This window comes from Parus major, chromosome 3 (genome assembly GCF_001522545.3).
Source record: "Parus major isolate Abel chromosome 3, Parus_major1.1, whole genome shotgun sequence".
Lineage (NCBI taxonomy): Eukaryota > Metazoa > Chordata > Aves > Passeriformes > Paridae > Parus > Parus major.
In genome coordinates, this window is record NC_031770.1 from 28990823 (window position 1) to 29010984 (window position 20162).

At 38.5% G+C, this 20162-nt stretch overlaps 1 protein-coding gene across 1 annotated transcript in view; it reads right to left on the reverse strand.

The window, feature by feature from the left end:
- Positions 1-20162, reverse strand: part of KIF6 (kinesin family member 6) — a 147630-nt gene that overhangs the window by 24839 nt on the left and 102629 nt on the right. The window contains exons 14-15 of the mRNA XM_033512618.1: positions 7965-8067; positions 32-87 (exon numbers count right to left, since the gene is read on the reverse strand). Coding sequence (XP_033368509.1) covers positions 32-87; positions 7965-8067 — 159 coding nt within the window. The remainder of the gene's footprint in view (positions 1-31; positions 88-7964; positions 8068-20162) is intronic.

Genomic DNA, 20162 nt, shown 5'->3' on the forward strand with positions numbered 1-20162 from the left:
AAAAGGTAAAATGAAATTAAAATGGACTCACTTATTTTATTTCTCACTTCATTTAATTTCTCTCCAAGGCATTTAGCTTCATCAAACCTGTCAATGCAAGCATAATTATACAGAATTATCCTAAAGAACAACTAGTTACAGAAGTTTATCACAATAAAAGAGAGAATTACTGAGTACTACTTTTTTATTTGTAAGTAGAACTAATTGGAAACAATTTTCCATTAAGAGAGATTGTCTGGTTTAAGAGAAATCATCTATAGGAGTCTTGATCTAGACAAAGTAACTGAAGAAATCCACAAATTATACTTCCGTCTAACTCAAAAAATGTCAAAACAGAGTAAACACATATGGTTTCTCCCCTACAAAAGCGGGATGTGAAAAATTCCCCCTTCTCAATTAGTCCATTTCTTCATAAGACTGGAACAGGTTAAAATTTCAAGTGCCTACATTGGTATCTGCTCACAAACTTTTGCTTTCAAGGCTGAATTCCACAAGGCTGAATGGCTGAAGCTGGAGGGTTACTGAGCACTTACTTTTTGTTACATAAAAAAGGTGGAAGCCATTGAAGCTTCTGTTAGACTTTAGAAAAGCTTTTTCTGCTGGGGTTAACTTAGAGCCCTGAGCAGGCATTAAGGATTGTGTATATATAAAAGGGAAGAAACTCTGAAGCACCTCTCTTCCTCTTTCCCTCAGGTCCCACAGTAAATTCAACAACTAATTATTAATTCCTGAGACAAATCTTATGTTGGCTATTGACTGATTCATGTTCACAGAAATATTTATCTGGAAAAGTTGAAGCCAGCTATTTATCCAGCCTTTTTTCATAGGTTACTGCCAATAGTTGAATAGGTTGTGCATCTGTTTTTCAAACACCATAATTTACAAACCAGCACAGTAACATAAACTGAAATTTGGCATTAATTTATGACATTTCACCAGATTCCATCTGTGACTGTGAATCCTAGTCAAACAAAATAAGTTATATAAATACACAGGACTGGCTCTAATATTGAATGGGGAAAAGCTATTTCCAATACTTCTTTAATAAAAAAAAAAGGTAGCATTATCTAGCATTAAGGTGATATTGCTAAGCATAGTGTTGAGTAAACAACTATATTGTTAGCTGAAAAAAACTTCATGTATATCTTATGTGGAAACCACTCAACAGAAAGGCAAGATTGCCAAATCATGGCTTCTATTACCTACAAGACAAATACTCCATGATGAAACCCAGAGTGAATTTAACTACTAATTTTAGTGGGAAAAGCATTTTGGCTAAGATTTCACTTTTTGAATGCAAATTTCAGTAATTAAAATATAAACATCTTGGAAAACAAATATCTACCTCATTATGTAAACCAAGACAAACTCAGAGGCTGTCTAATGAGAGAGACATTCAGGGAACCAAATGAATATTCACTTGTTTTTAATTAGTAGAAATTACAACAAGTGACCCAGGTGAAACTCATCCATTCCATGAAACTTGCCCATATGTACTGAAAAAACAAGATAGCTGTTAACCAGCTAAAAAACAGAAAGCAAGGAAAGAAGAAATTGGAAAAAAATAATGGAGAACAACAAAAAGGAAACTAGATCTACTTCACATCTGTAAGCTCAGTAGAATTTTACTACTGGAAATATTGACTAAGATGGTTTAAAAGTTTCATGCAGTATGCAATACTACATTGCAGTGGCACAACTGAAAAGACTGTAGCATATTTCACCAGAAAACAGGATTCATTTTTCTCCTCCCCAGAGAAACAATCCTAAGAGAATATGACTGCATTAAGAAACAGGATATTATTAAGTTCTCTGAAAGTCAAGTATAAAAAGTCTGACTTGCAGAAATCTGATTTTGTCCATGTATAAACACAGGGTGGTTACTTTAAAGCAGGGAAGTAGTTATTAATGAATGGAAGAAAAATTAAAAAGAATTGCCGTGAAGCTGTAGAAGATCACATTTTTTTGTCTCACAAAAGCACTTCCTGTAGGCAACTTGAAGGCAAATTGTGTCACTCTTGGACACTAAATCATTCACACAGATGCAGCTTGAAGTGAGATGAAAGAAGAAGAAAGTTTATTTGTTCTTTCAGTATTTATAGGTTTTTGACAGCGACCAGGGATTGGATAGTCAGGTTACCACCTTCCCAAACCACACTGGTTGTGAGAAATGTCCATCAAAAGGCATATCTGTAATGGAATGTATAAACACCTATGTTTATAGTTACTCTCCTGGGAAAGTGGCTAGAAATTATGAAAACAATATTGAAAGGTCTGATTCTCAGCATGACAAAATTGAATCAATTTTGTTTCACTTGAATTATCTTTGACTATATCAGTTTTAACACTTTTTAAATTCATAGACACTACTGAGCTACAGTACAAGGTACTGCACTGCTGTAGTTGATAGCTTGAAATGTATATTTTCCCATCTTTTAGTTGTGATTTTCCCCCAGCTTCTCTTTCTCCTAATTGTTTACCTGGCGTCAAGTTACCATAGTTACTGAAGTTTCTCTCCTCATCTCCACTGCGAGAGGCCAGATAGAGTAAAGAGAAGACCCTGCTGGCATTTCCAGCTGCTTGAAGTTTCTTTAGCTCAGGAGACCCTTCTTTCCAATACGGAAGTTTGTAACTCTGTTTTTCCTGTCCCAGAATGCCTCTGAGCTATGGAAGTTGAGAGGGTATGTTTCCCTTCCCTTTCTTTCCCCCTGTGTTGCCAGGAAACCAGCCTCCCCCCTCACTCCCCCTCTGCCCCTCTGTGGAGAATACTCCTACACCTTTGAGGGCATTTGAAGAAGTTGGTGTCTGTTATTTCTTATCTTGGTGTGTGTAACCTTGATTTGTAGAAAGTTTGTAAGATGTACTAACTGAGAAAAATAATTGGTTGTCTCTATGATGTTCCCTCCCTCCGAGAAACCCTGTTAAAAGAGATCCCCCAGACCCCAAATCCTTGGTCTCTCGCCCTTTGGATTCCCCTTCACAGAAATAAACTGTGGAATGCAAACCAGAGAGGGAGTCCCCCCCTTATTTCTTTACTCACTCTATAGACTTGGATTCTTGAAGAAAATCAGTGAACCCCACAAACATATGCTGGCTCAAACCCCAAGTGAAGAGAAACCTCATCACTGAGCTAGCCGGGCCACACTCGGGAAGATTGAGTCACTGCAGCTGTGAAGAGCTCTGACATAGTAGGTGAAAAGTTTTATTCAAAACAGATTTTTTCTTTTACATATACATATATATTTAACAAAACAAATGCTTTTCTGTATTTGATTTAATTAGCTAACTATTTTTGGTCGTTTTTACACCAGTAGTTACAGAAAAAATACATCTGTATTTTATGTGTATGACTATGTATAGTCACATCTATTGGAATTGTCACAGCCCAAGTGACAATTGTGACCTGCACGGTGAAACTTCCAAGTAGGCTCACTGACAGTTCACCATTCAATTAATATAAGAATGAGATAATGCACACTTGATGCCTTACTGAGATGTGCCAGGAGCTCCTGAGGCATTAGGAGCCAATGGAGAACACCAAGGAAAAACCTCAAAGGAATTAAGGCTCTTCTAAGAAGATGGAACAGCCAACAGCTGAGGTACCTTTATATCAATGCATGCAGCGTGGGCAACAGACAGAAGCAGGAAGTCACTACACTGCTAGAAAACCATTATCTAGTTGCCATGACTGAAACTTGGTGGGGAAAATCCCGTAACTTCAGTTTGCCTACCAATGGCTAGAGGTTGTCACAAGAGACAAGTGAGGAGGAGGGGTGGAGAGGTTGCTCTCTAAACCAAGAGGTGGACTGAGCATGAAGAGCTGTTTCTGTACAACACTTATCTGCAGGCTGATAGCTGATGGGTAGGAATCAGATACTGAGGCAGCAAAGCGAACTGAGTGGTTGGCATTTATTACAGGATACCTGATCAAGAGGAGCCTATTTATGAGGACTTCATGCTCCAGCCAATGGAGGCATTGTGCTTACTGGCTCTTGTCTACCTGGATGGCTTTAAACATGTCAGTATTTGCTGGAAAAAGCAGTAGGCAATCAAAGAGACTCCTGGACTGCATGGAGGATAACTTCTTATGCAAGGTAATAGCCTTATCCGACGGAGGTGATACTGGGCCTACTGGTCACCAAAGTAATGAGCTAATTGGAGATGTCAAGATTGGAGGCAGCCTAGGCTGCTGTGGTCATGTGATGGAGTTCACAGTCCAGGGGGATATGGGTCAGGGAAAGAGCAAAGTTAGGCCCGGGAGCTTTAGGAAAGCAAACTTCCAGGTCTTCAAGGAGTTAATCAACAGAATTCCCTGGGAAACTGCCTTCAGGGACGAAGGTATAGAACAAAGCTGGTAAGTTTTTTTAGAATGTTTTTCATGAAGTACAACAGCTCACAATCCCCAGGAGCAAGAAATCAAGCAAGGAAGGCAAAAGACCAGCACGGCTCAGTTGAGATATGCAAATAAATCTAAAGTACAAGCACAGATGGATAACCTACGAAGATTATAGTGATGCTGCCTGTGTAGGGATTGGGCCAGAATGGTTTGGAATGGTATTCTCCAATTTAGGAGTCCCACTATAAAAAATACACTTGCACTTGCTCCCCCTCCAATTGGAAGCACAAAAGGCAAAGCTTATGATTTAAGAACAATTTATTGGAAACAGCAATGAAATAAGAAAATTAATAATAACAGAAACAATATTCAAAACAAAAGTGAGCAAAAGAGAAATTTTGGAGCTTGACCCAACCACAGCCAGGCCACCCAAAGTACTCCCTTCAGTTGGGACCAGTGTTACCCCACCACTCTGTCTGCCACATTTCCCCCTTTTCTGAAATGAGAGACCATCCTTTTCCTCCACCCCTGGCCATGACATAGGATGGTATTGAATAACTATAGGGTCTTGGTTACACCCACATGGCTCCAGGTCCCGCCCTCTCATGGCTACTACAAAAAAATTAACCCTGTCCTTAGCCAAAACAAGTTACACTCATCACCTGAGCTAGTACCAAAGCTTCTTTCCAGTGAGCCAACAGGTGAACTGCTTGACTCCCTGCACTTATCACACACAGTCAGACAATGTTTCCTTACTGGGTCAGCCCCAAGTTTTCTGTGGAAAAGAAACAGAGACTCAGATGTCTGGGTCCTTAAAATAATTTAACCATGATGCAACAGCAGGGTAACAGCTTGAGCTGGTGCCCCTGAGGGGTGCCCTTGAACAAAGGAAACCTTGGATTTTTATACCCTCATGGTCTAAAAGCATAAAAGTCTCTGCTCTTCATCCTAAGGCACAGGTTCCTACTGTGTCTCCAAGGGACTGTCCATCTGGCTGGAACCACAGGTCCCTGTGTCCTTTATTATTCGAAGGGTCAGTGCCAGTTCAAGGCCTCTTGCCTCGGGTTCCTGCCAAGTGCAGCTGCACACTGAGCTACCAGCACTAAAGGCATTCAACAGCACTGCATCCAGTTCTGGCACACAGGAAAGACAAAGACGTGTTAGAGTGGGTCCAGAGCAGGGCCCCAAAAATCATAAAAGGACTGTACCACCTCTCTTAGGAAGACAAACTGAGAGAGTTGGAGCTGTTCAGCCTGGAGAAGAGAAGGCTCCAGGATGATCTTACTGCAGCATTTCAATATTGAAAGGGAGATTATAAGAAAGGTAGGGACAAATATTTTAGCAGGGGCTGTTGTGATACAACAAGGGGTAGTGCTTTAGGATAGATTTAGACTAGGTATAAGAGAGAATTTTTTTTACAATGAGAGTGGTAGAACACTGGAACAGATTGCCCAGAGGAGCAGCAGATGCCCCATCCCTGGAAACATTCAAACTCAATCTTGACTTTGCTCTGAGCAACCTGATCTAGTTGAAGGTATCCCTGCTTATTGCAGCACGGTTTGACTAGATGACTGTTAAAGATTCCTTCCAACTCAGCCTATTCTCTGACTCTATGATAATTAACAAGCCAAGAAAATATACCCAAAATACCCAGAAGAAAATAAGACAGCTAAAAATAAGTAATTTGCGAACAAAACATTGTTTGTGGTATGACAGGAAAAATAAGACAGCTAAAAATAAGTAATTTGTGAACAAAACATTGTTTGTGGTATGACAGAAGCGGTTATGCAACTATAAACAAAATTATTAACAAGAGAAGCCTACATATAATGGGAAGCTATGGTAACCTTTAAACGTGTGGTGTCCACACTCTTCTTCCTGTGCAATTTGAACACTGGCTGGGTAACAGAGCTTTTGTGTAACTAGTAGTTCAGAGGTTGCATTCCAAATTACAGACTGGATTTAATACAAATCCATTCTAATGAACTTAATAAACTTGGAGCTATAAATGTTTTTGCTAAATATGACTGCAAATGGCAGGGGAAACTGCTTTGTTCCAAAGTATCAAAATTCACATTAGCACTGATTTTAGCAATCAGCTGATGCCTGTTAGAGAGAGGTTTCACAAGGCATTAGTATGAATATCTTTGTCCTTTAAGGAAAGCAAATTTGTCATCCAACTTAGTAGATTCTGTTCATCTCTATTATATATTCTGAAACCAGAAGGAAATACTGGTTTGCTTCACAGTAATTGTGAAGAATTGTGCTTAACTAGAGGAAGGGCATGGCTCAGATCTGTGTTGCTCTCATTATAATACTGTAACTATTAAGTGTTCTGTTGCATAGCAACCCCAGAAATGACTGCAGCATAATCATGTATGCAGTGATGATGCAATGCTGTGGCATGATCTGATAAACTGATCAGAAGAAAGGTATTACTAAATATCCAGTTTACATGGATAAATACTTATATTCATCTAATACCTTAGCAATTTGTATTCCTGTGGCTGAGGTATAGATCCAGGTAAAAAGATAATCAGTTCAGAAAAGTGATAAATAGGAAGAACTTGAGTAAGTCACAAAGATACAGAGATAATTTCTTGCCTCAATTTTACTGAAATAAATGAGTATAAGACATGGTGACCCTGAAAAAAATGTCTTTCATACCTATGAAGTAGAAAATTGTGTTCAAGGAAATAGAAGAAAGCAGGCGAAACCTGGAGAAGGAGAAAACCTCAGGACAAAAAATTCCACAAAAAACAAATCAAACCAAACCAGCAACAAAACCCCACAATCAAACAACCCCTCCACAAACAAACAAAAAAAACCAAACAAAATACCTCCAAGCAGCTCTTAGGGGAAATGTTAGTTACAAATATAGATTGAGAGATTTGCTTTTGACATCTGCGATCTCAAAGCTGTGTATTTCTTTGGCAGTACTAGGAAGGTTAACACTTGAAAAGCTGACACTGAAGCAGTACTGTTATCCAATCAACACAGACTTGTGTTGGTGGTTTAATTTGTGAGCCTTAGAATCTCTATGAAAATTCATGTTTCCAATGTTTTACCATTATCACTATTTTCACCAGACACATGAAGTGTTTTGCCAACATTAACAAAAAATGTGGAAGAAGAAAGTATTATTTCTGTTTGTGAATGCAAAACTGCCAGAGAGAAGCTAAAATTGCTTGACAAACAGCTTAGGGACACCAGACATGCATATGTTAAGCATCTCCTAGCTTACTATCCAATTCAGTGCTGAAGCCAGTAAAGCACTTTTGACAATGGAAATTGCAGTAATTGATTCAGTCCCATGGATTTGACTTCCCCTAGATATTTCTTGATCATGAAGGCCATTGCCACATTGCTTCGATATAGCTGTGAAGATGAATAAAACCAGTGGAAATATGCACTAAAATTCCTCATGCTATTTTCATTTATATCCAGACTTCTATCACCACTCAGCGTCTTTTGAATATGAAATGTGTTAAGTAAGAAAAGGTGAAGTGCCTGTAACAAGTCCTCAACAAAAGCCTGTGATGTGTGGTGTAAAATTACATTTTCCTGCCCAGACTGCTAATGAACTCTCAGATGTCTTCTCCCAGCTGTATTTTGCTGTGACACTCACCTCTGCTTCAGAAGCTGTTTGTTGTCCTCAATGGTTATACTGTCAGCATGGTCCTGCTTGAAAACTTCAAAAGCTTCTTGGCATCCAAGTGATAGCTTTTCTCCTGCCCCGAGATAAAAAAAAAAAAAAAAAAAAAAAAAAAAAAAAGAGAGAGAACTTCTTCAGAGTCATCAAAAGATAGAGATTTTGCAGCAAGACAGCCCAGAGGTCTTAAAGCAAAGTGTCAGTTTCAGTTTCTAAGTTCAGTTTTCCACTGATTGGAAAGCATTTTTGACACAAGAGTTCTATTATCTGACAAATGACGTGTGCTTCACATCAGACTTCTCTGAAGTCTGATAGCTTGAGGTATATAACACTTCAAGATAATGTTCATAAGTAAAACTGAACTTTGAATATTTAAAATACATGAAATATTCTTAAGTGCAAACTAGAGGTATTTTCACAACAGCACAACACAGTTTGCTTCTGTATTTCTTCCACCTGTTTCATACTAGGCCCTAAAAATACCTAACATATTTTTCAATATTCTTGGAAGAAAAAAATTAGGCTTCTTTAGTTATGTGTTAGTAAATACTCTTCCATACCCTTTTACGTAAAACAAGAATTCTACCTACAGAAATTGTTGGTCCCTTTTTTACAGTTACAACATGGAGTTTGGCTCCTTTGGTGCACCAAAATGTCAAGATTTATTTGGCCTTCAAATCTTTTTAAAATCACTGTAGAAAATTATTATATTCTGTATTATTTTCATATAAATAAAAATGCAAAATAGCTCCACCTTTAATTCAACCTCCAAGTTGAAACTTAAACCTTGAAAATTATATTCCTTAAATTGGAATTTTATTCTCTTTTGATTTTCCCCTTCTTCAGTCTTCCTTTTGTCCTACCCACAAGTCTGCCTTCCTGCCTTAGAGCTATCCAGACCCCCAAATCAATTTTGAAAAAGAGCTATAAAACTCCCTAGGATTTCTTCTGTGCAAGTGTTTTCTCTATGTTCTATGCTAACAGACCAGCATTACCAGTAACATATGCACATATACCAGTTCTTTTTCAGGCTACCAGCTTTGCAATTTTGGTGTAAGGGTTTTCTCCTTCTCCAGGTTTCTCCTCTTTCTCCTTTCTTTAACACAATTTTCTCATTTCATAGGCATGATATACATTGTTTTCAGAGTCAGCATCACCAAGTCTTATGCTCATTTACATCAGTGAAGCTGAGGCAAGAAATAGGCAAAACATGCCTAAATAGGCTGGGATGTGCAATACTGGGATGTTACCCCTTAGTGGTCCATAAGCTACATTTTAAAATCATTCTAAATATATTCTGGTGCACCTCATCATACGTGTATCAGGATAAGTTCCAATTGACTGTGGTGAGATTTCTGTGATGTAAGATACTGTTTACAGAGAAGACTGGTAAAATGATTTGTAAAAGTGTAAAAAGGTCTCTGTATTTTAAAAATACAGAGAAAATTTTGTCCCCTTTTTCAGTCAAAAGAATCAGCACATCTGTTACTAATTCAAAAATTTTGAGCTGAACATAGAACCACCAGGAATGTTTGAATGGCAAAGCATGCAGAAATGCTCCATGCTTTTTGAATAAGAAAATCAAAGAAAGATACAGTACACTATTTACTGTTGTGTGATCCAAAAGATCAAGAGATTTCAGGAAAATATATTTTTCTGTAGTGATGACTTGAGAGTACAATGTTCATGCTTCATGCCTTATAGAAAAACAGGAAGCTTTGTGAGCAGAATTTTATAATACATTCACTGCATCTCTAGCACAAATTTTAACATGCAGTCTGAATTGAGCCCCTGGCTTTGGTTGCAGAAAAAGCCTGTATTAAGTGCAGAAAGCCTGGAAGAGATTAATGATCAAGCCTAAGATAAATAATTACGTGCCCTTACTCATACATAACACTGCAATGTAAAGTATTTAACTCTTCTGGCCATGTGCTGCCCTTGAGAGTACAAATAAAAACAGGAAAGTAAGTTCAGAAAACAAAACTATTACAGTGATTACTGTTAGTGCCTGGCAGAAATGCATCAACCAAAATTAAAGGTAATCTGATAATAATTTTACAGCACTAGCTTGAAGAGGCATCAAATTTTTACAGCCAAACAAAGCACACAAATATAGATCCCCAGAACACTTGGGAAGAGGAAATTTTCTGGTTTATGCAGTTCATTCTAAGAAAATACAGAAACATATGAAGTAGTAAGCAAGCCCATTCTAAAAATAGTATATAAGGAAAGAAACTCAGAAAGGACCATTGAGATCATATTTCAGTATAATATGAGCATACAACAGCTACAGAATAATGTTGCATCCTATGGGTAATGGCAGTGACATTTATGAAGAAAATAAGGGAAGACAATGTTATTAACAGTAAGACTGCAAGAGATTTTTAAAGCTTGATGGACTAGCTGTAATTTCATTCTGCTCAGTAGTGAAGATGATTTTTTTCCATGGTTGATGTGGTATCTTCAATCATAATTTTTACATTTCCTTAAATAATCTGTAATTTCATAAAATAGCCTCACCTTCTTTCAAATGACCTCCAAGTCCCATGGTGCACTAACATGATTGACATTCTGTTTCTCCTGGGCTTAATTCTAATAAATAAGCTACATGTTATCTTAAACAAAGGTGTTCTTAGATTTTTCTCTAGCTTTGAAATTTAAATCTATGTACAGCAATACATACATTATAAAATAAAAACAGAATTAAGAGAAGAAACCAGTGATAAGGACAAAGTTTTGGCAAGGCAGTGGAATAGTCCAGCTAAAACATCTAGAAAAAGCAATTTCTTTCACACTTAAAAAACCAAAAAATTCCTCCTCTCCTTCTTAATTACTATGGCATAGTGTTACAAAATAAATATTTATACATTCTTATCTAAGGAAGAACCATCATATCCTGCAGGATGAGAACCAGGAAACACATGCCATCAAGTTATTACAATGTGACCTGAAATAGTCATTACCATAAAATTAATTCAGATAATTGGAAAAAACGTAACATTTTCTTTCAATCTCATTCATGAAACCCAGTTGACAGGATTGCATGAAAAAGAGATAAAGTTTGTATCATCCTTCTTTTAATTATACCTTGTGGGGGGCCGAAGAATCAGTCAGCAAAGAGATTGTGGTGCTCCCCTGGAGAGCTTCTGCTTCGGCAAGGCACTTTGCTCTCATAGTGAGAAGGTATCTTTCCCAGAGACCTTTGCGAGTTACATGTTAATCTATTGTATTTTATTGGTTTTCTTCTCCATCACTCCACCCAGTTACTTGCATGCCAGTTTCTCCCCACCCCTCTTCTTCCCTATATAAACCCCAGTTTTTTCCCTCTTCGAGAGAGCTGCTGTCCCAGGCTCCCTTCAAACAGGGCTCTGCTTTCAATAAAGGCTAGTTCTCTGTGGAACGCCACACAGTGCCTCAGTCCCTCTCTCTGCATTGCCTGAGAGCCGCTACTGGGCTGAGCTGAAAATCACTCACTGGGCTGTAGGAAACCATTTTAACATAGCAAAAGCATGATATTTTAGTAAAAGCCTGTCTGCACAACCCAGCTTTCAGTCCAGGCAACAATTCTAAGGGCAGTGTCCTTGAAACTCTCCTGGAACAGCAAGAATAAAGAAAAACAGTGGCACTGTGTAAATGGAAAAGAATGTAAAACAGTATGTGTTAACCAATAGTAGCTTGTTAAGCCCCCTGAACCCTGTCGGACCCTACAAAAGTGTGCTCAAGATAGAAATAAACGACGTTCACTAGGACTCAGTGAATAGTCTGAGCGGTTTTCCATTACTGGGCTAGGGACGTGCCTGTGTCCCAAGCTGTCTTCTTAAAGACACTTCTTCAGGGAGGTCGCGGCACCCCTACCATCCACCCCGTCGTGGCAATACCTTTCCTGTTAGATTGTGTAATTTGGGTTGAATTCTAAAACACAGTGTCATGGGGTGGCTTTACCTTTAAGATAGCTTTGGGAGCTAAAGAAGTTGAAACTGCTGGTGCTGATGGGAGTCTTTCCTCCTTACCAATTATCAGACATTTCTAAGAATTGACAGCAATTTTGACCATTAAAAAGTGAGATCAACTTGTGAACCCTACCTTAAGATGTAAAGCCAGAGCTCTCCTGTTCTCTTTGTTTCCTGGATGTGAAAGGTAACAGAGCTCCGGCTGGCCTCCCGTTCCCTGCCTGGCCTTGCAGCCTGGGCAGGGGCTGGCCTGGGCCCAGCAGCTCCCGGCCGGGAGAGGGGGGCCTGCGGGGCTTGCCCCGGGCTCTGGCCGGGCCAGGCCAGTTCCTGGCTCGGCTGCAGTTTTTGCCATAACTGAATTCACCAGAGACTGCTGAGTAAAGAAAGGAAAAAAAGCTCTGGACCTGCGGCAGGCTGAGACAGCGACCACACTCTCCAGAGCAGCCATGAAGAATCTTCTATCGAAGACAGCTCCAGCGCCTGCTCTGGCAGAGATCACAGAACTACCTACAAGCCTGGGCAAGATTTTAACCTTTTCATTACCCAGATGAGACTTGCAGATTAATCCTTTTATCCAGAGAGAGAAAAAGCGAGTAATCAACATGTTAAGAGACTTTATAAACTATCAGAGACAGTAAAGAAAAGAATTAAGCTCGAGAAAAGGTAGAGAATAAGGAGATGCTTTATAAGCTGAAATATTTTTCTGTTAAAGCTATGGAGATGGACAATAAGGTCTTGAAAAAACTCCTTTAATTCATGAGAGAGTATATAGGGAGGAACAGAGTGTTCAAAGTGTGGATTTTGAGTAAAAAGTAGAGTAATTGTGATACAGTGAAGTGCTGGAACAGAGTGAAGCGAAAATTTGAAGCCTTGGGGGGCAATGAGAAAACTGTTTTCCAGTGGAGCTCACAGAGACAGATGAAGAAGAATTTTGCCTTTGAATAACTCATCCTTAAAATGACATCCCTAGACTCATTGGCCCATACACACCTCAGAGTGATGTGAGATGGGAGGAGTGAGCTCTGATGACAGGATTTCTGGGCAGCTGACATCAGGGAAAGAGAAAACTATAATAGAAATAGTTTTCTTGTGAGACACTCCACAGATTAACAGAAAGAGACTTCTGTTTCTCTACAAAGACTGATGAAAAGACTGTAGCAGGAATTGGGACTGTTTTAAACACCAAAGTTCCAAAGTTTTTGTCTCTGTTGTCATGTGAACAAGGGAATGGTGGGTATTAGGGGATAAAAAAGGGTCTTCTGGAAGTTTATTCTGGTCTTCTTATTCTTGTAGTTTGTTAATAAACTTTCTTTAATCCTTTTTAAGTTGTAAGCCTGTTTTGCTCTTGCTCTAATCCATATCTCACAGCAGGAAATAAGTAATTTTTTAGTTACTGGTTTAAAACCACGACACACAGATATGCCCAACTCACACAAGGTGAAATTCACATCAAATTTATAGCAAGTTCACATAGCTGAAATTTTTGGTAAAATTCAGGTTCAATCCACATCATGAATTTGTATGTTTAGGAATGTTCTCATTGAAGGTTCTCTGACCCAGTGAACTCTCTCAGCTTTCATATTAAGCAAAAAAATTTGGTTCAATAGGCTTTTTTTCTGAAATGTGCAAATTAATCTGTTCCACTGAACTTGGATAAGTTAGCTGGGTGGCAGTGATGCCTCCCAGGCTCTGAACTAGAGCAGCAAGATCTGACATGACCAAGAAATAAAAAGGTTGCTGTAGTATTGACAATAGGCTAAACTCTCAAAACCAGTAATAATTGAAAATACAGAAAACAAAAATATAATAAGGCTTATGGGTGCTGCTTATTACTTTTTAAGGTAAGAAAAGACCAAAGTGATTTAAGGACTCAGTGGTATGCCTACAGGAGGTAGAAACCTGCATATCAGTGAAGACCCTGGCAGATACTGTGCATACTATTCTATGTCTTACTAATTTAGAAATTTTAAGCATTTATTCTATGCTGTTACATACACACATGCTGTTTACAGCCATCCTAAACACCAAATGTTAATTTAAAAAAAACCTTAACTTTAAAGGAACATGCAGGGTATAGTGTGGTACTGGGTCTTCAACTGCCAACAGAGAAATTATTTGGCTGAATGCTATTTTTAAATTAAGTAGTATGCACTGGAATTATTCAAGGACTACACTGAGTAGGTAGGAGCATGCAAAGGGGATAAACATAGACCTTATTTTGTTGTTTAAAGTGACCAAACACAGTTGTCTATTTACATAACCATACTGATTTTTAGAAGTATGTAACACCAAAAAATCCTATCGCAGCTTGTATTAGTGATCAAAATGGATAAATATTAGACAATTTTAATGTATTTTATTTTAGTGATTTTTTTTCTTTTTTTTTTTCCCCCTACAAATTTCAAGATCTCTCAGTCTGGGAAGGGCACTTCCAGTCTTGAGTCTGGCCACCTTCTGTTTTTTGGTTTGTTTGTTGTAAAAGGGTTATGGCTTGGAGGGAGAAAGTCTTTAAAAGTTTAATGCATGAAACCTACAGAAAAAAATCACATTGCTCTTCAGTTACATCTGAAGATGTAACTGAAAATCTGTCAAACAAGAACATGAAATTTATATAACCTCTGTCTGAAAGCAGAACCACAGTGTCTCCAGTTAAGGTAATGGAGCAGTTTATACTGAATGCCATCACGCAGAACTTACAGGATGGCCAGGGTATCAGATCCAGCCAGAATGGGTTTAGGAGGGTTAGGTAATATTTGACCAACCGGGTCTCCTTTTATGACTAGATGACTGCCTGGTGGATGCTGGAAAGGCTGTGGATGTTCTTGGACTTCAGCAAAGCCTTCAACACTGTTTCCCACAGCAGACTTCTGGCAGTCCACTGCTTGGACAGAAGCCTTCTATGCTGGGTTAAGAACTCACTGGATGGCTGTGCCCAGAGAGTGGTGGTGAACAGTGCTGTGTCCAGCTGGGGGCCAGTCACCAGTGGTATCCCTCAGGGGTCTGTGCTGGGGCCAGTTCTGTTCAACATTTTTATTAATGACATGGATGAGGGTATTGAGTCTTTCATTAGTAAATTTGCAGATGACACTAAGCTGGGAACATGTGTCAATTTGTTGGAAGGTAGGAAGGCTCTGCAAAGAGACCTGGAATGATTGGATGGATGTGTGGAGTCCAGTAAGAATGACATTTAGTAAGTCCAGGTGCTGATGGCTTTTGGCCACAATAACCCCATGCAACGTTATAGGCTGGGGATGGTGTGGCTGGACAGTGCCCAGGTGGAAAGGGACCTGGGGGTACTGGTGACAGCCAGCTGAACATGAGCCAGCAGTGTGCCCTGGTGGCCAAGGCCAATGGCATCCTAGCCTGGATCAGGAATCCCAGCAGGAGCAGGGAGGTCATTCTTCCCCTGTACTCAGCACTGGTGAGGCTGCACCTTTAGTACTCTGTCCAGTTCTGGGCCCTTCAGTTTAGGAAGGATGTTGAGACACTTGAGCATGTCCAGAGGAGGGCAACAAGGCTGGTGAGGGGCTTGGAACACGAGCCCTTTGAGGAACGACTGAGGGAGCTGGGGTTGTTTGGTCTGGAGAAAAGGAGACTCAGAGGTGACCTTATCGCTCTCTACAACTTCCTGAAAGGTGGCTGTAGTCAGGTGGGGGTTGGTCTCTTTCACCAATCAGCACCTGGCAGAACGAGAGGGAAATATAGGGAAATATAGGGAATTCTCCACCAACGGAAATATAGGTTGGATATTAGGCAAAAGTTTTTTTTACAGAAAGAATAATAAAGTATTGGAATGGTCTGCCTGGGGAGGTGGTGGAGTAACCATCCCTGGATGTGTTTAAAAAAAATACTGGATGTGGCACTTGATGCCATGGTTTAGTTAAGGTGTTAGGGCTGGGTTGGATTCAATGATCTTGGAGGTATCTTCCAATCTAATGATTTTGTGATTCCTCACAACACCACCCTGATTCCTCACAAAAACCAGATTTTGGTCCTGGTATGAGAGCTCTGAGGAGGTTTCCGCAGTCCTCATGCCAGAGGCTGCCAGTTTAACCCACAAATAAAAATTGGAAATAACTCTCTGGAAGAGAAGTATTAAGATTGTAAGTTGATCCCCTTCTGAGGGAGGAACATTAAGACTATTGACAAAGGCAAACTCTTGGGAATAGCTGTTCAGAAAATGCATTCTGATGAGAACGGCATCTGAACACATATCTGCCCATTTATCTGTTTTGCAGAAACTTCATTTACAGAGTAAAAGACGTTGTCATTCCATTTTCTTTCCGTTTTTACTAAGTGGTCTGTTAGATAAGAGTTGTCAACCCTTCTGCTGAAATCAATAGAATCGAAGAGTCTCCTTGGTTCAAGGAAAGCTCTCATTCAAGTGAAGGCAGTCTGAAGAATTTCAGGATAGCAATCAGCATAAATTTTGAGTCTTCATGCTTATGAGGACTGTCAGCCTGTTTGGGCTATTATGTATTTCCACATATTATCAAATGGGAACAAAGGAACTACAAAAACTTTCAAATTAAACTGAAGACAAATTATTTGGTAAGTCTTTGCAATAGAACTACGATATTAGAGGTCATGCAAGCATAATTCATTACATCTTTACCAGGATCCATCAAGAATGTCATTGCCATCTGTTCAGAATGGAAAAAGATGTAACAGAACTTGCAATAATGAGTCAATGAAGAATAAATACTTAAAAATAGGCAAGCAAATGGCAAAAAAATATACAACAAATGCTTCCCCATTGCAAAGCTCAGCTAAATTTCTCATGAAAAGCATGGGTATTACATATGGCTACCTTCACTAGACTACAATTCAAAAATGGGAAAGATATAAAACAAAGTTACTCACAGAACTCCTGCAGTGTTGAGCAGTTTCTGTGGAACTTAAAAAGCCTTGAAGGAAAACCAGAATATTGAATATGCATCATATCCAGATGCAATGAACTAAATAAAACATGGCCATAAATTAACTTCTCTGTCTCTGGAATTTCTTTATTTACAGGGGAGGAAGAGAGTAAAATGAACAATTTTGTTGAATCCCTAAAAATTATGAACAGCAAAGAACAATCTTGTACAGGAGCACGTTGGACACAAATCAAAGACAAGCACTACTTCTCAAGCAATTAGTATCACTAAAAATGGTATTACTTTAAGATGATTAAAACAGAAAATGCCTAGATACTACATACAATGACAACTCTGTAAAAGTCAATTTTTATGAAGTTCAACTGAAATGCTTCCAAAAACCCCAGCAGGCAACTACTTACAGGAATCTTATAAGGAGTAGACTACTACATTTATTAATATTCCTCTGCAGTAGTAGTAAGAAAAATATTGAACTGTATTTCAAAACCAAAGGTTAAATGAAGTATAAACTTAAAGAAGATGAAATTGACTATTTTTAGATTGTCTAAGACCGCAGAAAAAGAACAAAACTCTAAATGGGATGTGATAGCTGAATTTAATCACATTGGGTTTCTTCAGTTTCATTATTATAAGAAATCTCAAGTGGCAGTGCAGGTATGTTTTTAACACCTCAACTTTTGCAACAAAAGCCACTTGACCTTCAATGTCTAATGAAAGTGAGAAATGTGGTTTTAGGCTCCTTACTGAAAGGTAGTAAGTCTGATATCAGGTTGAATCATAGACTGATATCTATGTGTAGATATTGAAACAATTGAAATAGCTCTCATTCATTTTCCTCTTCTGGAAAATTAGTATACCAGTTTGCCTCCCTGTCATATGCTGTAAAGCACATTTTTAGAGAGAACTGCGTGATAAAAGGAAACTGTTAACAGCAACTTTAAATATGGTCATGACCTCCAACTGGTGGATGATATATTTTCCTAGATGTCAGACTCAGTTAACAGGAACATTTTGGTCTGATTATGTTTTCATTTCTTACAGACTTCTCAGATATAATTTGTTATATTTCTCAGGTATAATTTCCATTATAATTTCTCTGATTACTTGGCATGGAATCAAGATGCTCTAGAGTATCTGTACTAGCATTGATGATTTACAACATGCCTACTTTTGTGTTGCCTAGTTATTTTAGTGCACTCTCTTTAAAAAGCCAGTGGGCGGCAGAGTTGTCAAAGTTGGACCATAGAGATGAGAATGCAATTAGAGGCTATTTGGCATAACCAAAATGTTTGCAGATCTCAGCATGGGGGAATAAAAACAGTCATGTTCTGACACAAATATTATTGGAAAAATATTTTACATTTCATGTATGACACCATGTATGTTTCAAAAGAGAAAAAAATTCATCTGCTATTTGCAGCCATTTACTTCTTTAAAGATGTCTGTGAGATCCTATTCGATTGTATAATACATACACATATTGAAAGTCTTTAATTAGTAGGTAGAAAGGGAAAGCATGAAATGTAGCATGGTAGGCTTGGCAGAAGCTCAGTGGGTGGACATAAAGGAAAATATGAACTCAAACCCACAAGAACTTTAGGAGACTCACCCAATAGTGCTACCACTTTTAAATAAATGAGATTCATTTACGTATACGACAGAATCACACATTTCAGATAACTTCTCATAAAACAGGATATATGTGTCATACAGAATTGCGCAGTTTACATCAAACACCAGATATTACAAAGAACTGTGCATTTCCGTTGTTTTTTAGGAATCTAAATCTGTTCCTTTCAATGGTTGATGCAGTTGTAAAAGTTTTATTAAATACAAGAAAGGACCTATATTTACGCACTTGTGTCAACTCAAATTAGAGTTGATTTTAAATCAAATTTCGACCACTGAGCTTAAGATGAAGATTTCAATTGAGTAATAGTAAATTAAATTAGTTTTGACATGTTTCATGTACTTGACATGCTGCAGCAGCAACATTTGATGCTTCTATTTTAGACCTGAAAAAGGGCTTTTGGGCTCAAAACCTTTTCTGCCTTTTTCAACAACACCAACATATTAAAAATAGAATAGTCTCAACAGTGTTTGCTCAATTTACTTGTTTTATGCTGTCCTGAGTGGTAGATTTGTATTTAAATTCTCCTTTTCAATACATCTTTCTCAATTTTAGAAGAATTATTCTGAGTGGATAAGAATATTTTAAGTGCTCTACAAAATTACAACCTACATCAATGTAGTCATGACAGCTTGGACCAAATGCAAGTGAAGCTTTTTGTTAGGAATATCTGTAGACATCTCTAAGCATGTATTTTTGGTGTCTGGAGAATCATTTCTACCAGCAGGCTTGCCAGTAACACCATAAATCACAGTAGAGGCATATTTAATTTTCAGAACAATTTAGGAGAGGGAAAAGAACTTGTTATAAACGTTAATCTGTTTTTGGAAACTTACTGTACCTTTAATTTACATATTACATTTTAGCCTTTCCTTTACTAAGATACTGAGGTTTTCTGAAGTAAAAGCCTGTCTATACTACATCTTAGGTAGAAAAGAAAAAATATCTTCTGTAGTGGGTACACCATTAATTAGCACCATCTTGGGGATATCTTTTTCTTTTTAATATTTCATGTTATAAACTACAGGAGTGCAGGGGCCATTTCATGAGAAATTTTTTTTTTTTGTCTCCCAGCAGGAACACCAGCACTGAATGGGGTATGCTGAGGTAGAGAGCTCAGAGAAGAAACCACAAGATAAACTCCTGGTAAGCTATTTCTTTTTGCCAGGCAGCAATTTAAATTAACTAATTCTAAAATTTACTATCTGTTTATATTCAAGATGAACAGCTTTACCACTTCCATTACTTAGAACTTTTGGAAGCTGAACATTAGTGAGAGATATGATGGGTTTGTCTTTACAAACAAGCTGTGGGTCTTCTGATAAGATGCAGCTATCAGTGAGAGACAACAGAAACAATGGGATGGATTCCACTAAAAGATCAAAGAGGCACTAAAAGAGCACCATCAATTCCACAAAAGTTAAGAATTAAGAAGGGATTATGCGTGGGGGGGGAGGGGGAGAAGGTATTCCAGGTATCAGGCATTCCAGGAAGCCTGTACCTCTTAAGTACCTCATCCTATGGGGAAAGACAGAAGGGACAAGCGGCCGGGAATTAGGATAAAAAGGAGGCTGCGCCCTCCAAAAATTTGAGAGACCCCAGGGGAATGCCCCATGGCCTCTCCCTTTATTCGAATAAAGTAAAAGGACTCCTCTGTCTCCTTTTTGGACATAAACCTCTAGTGTTTGTGGATTAATTTTCCTGACATTAGCAA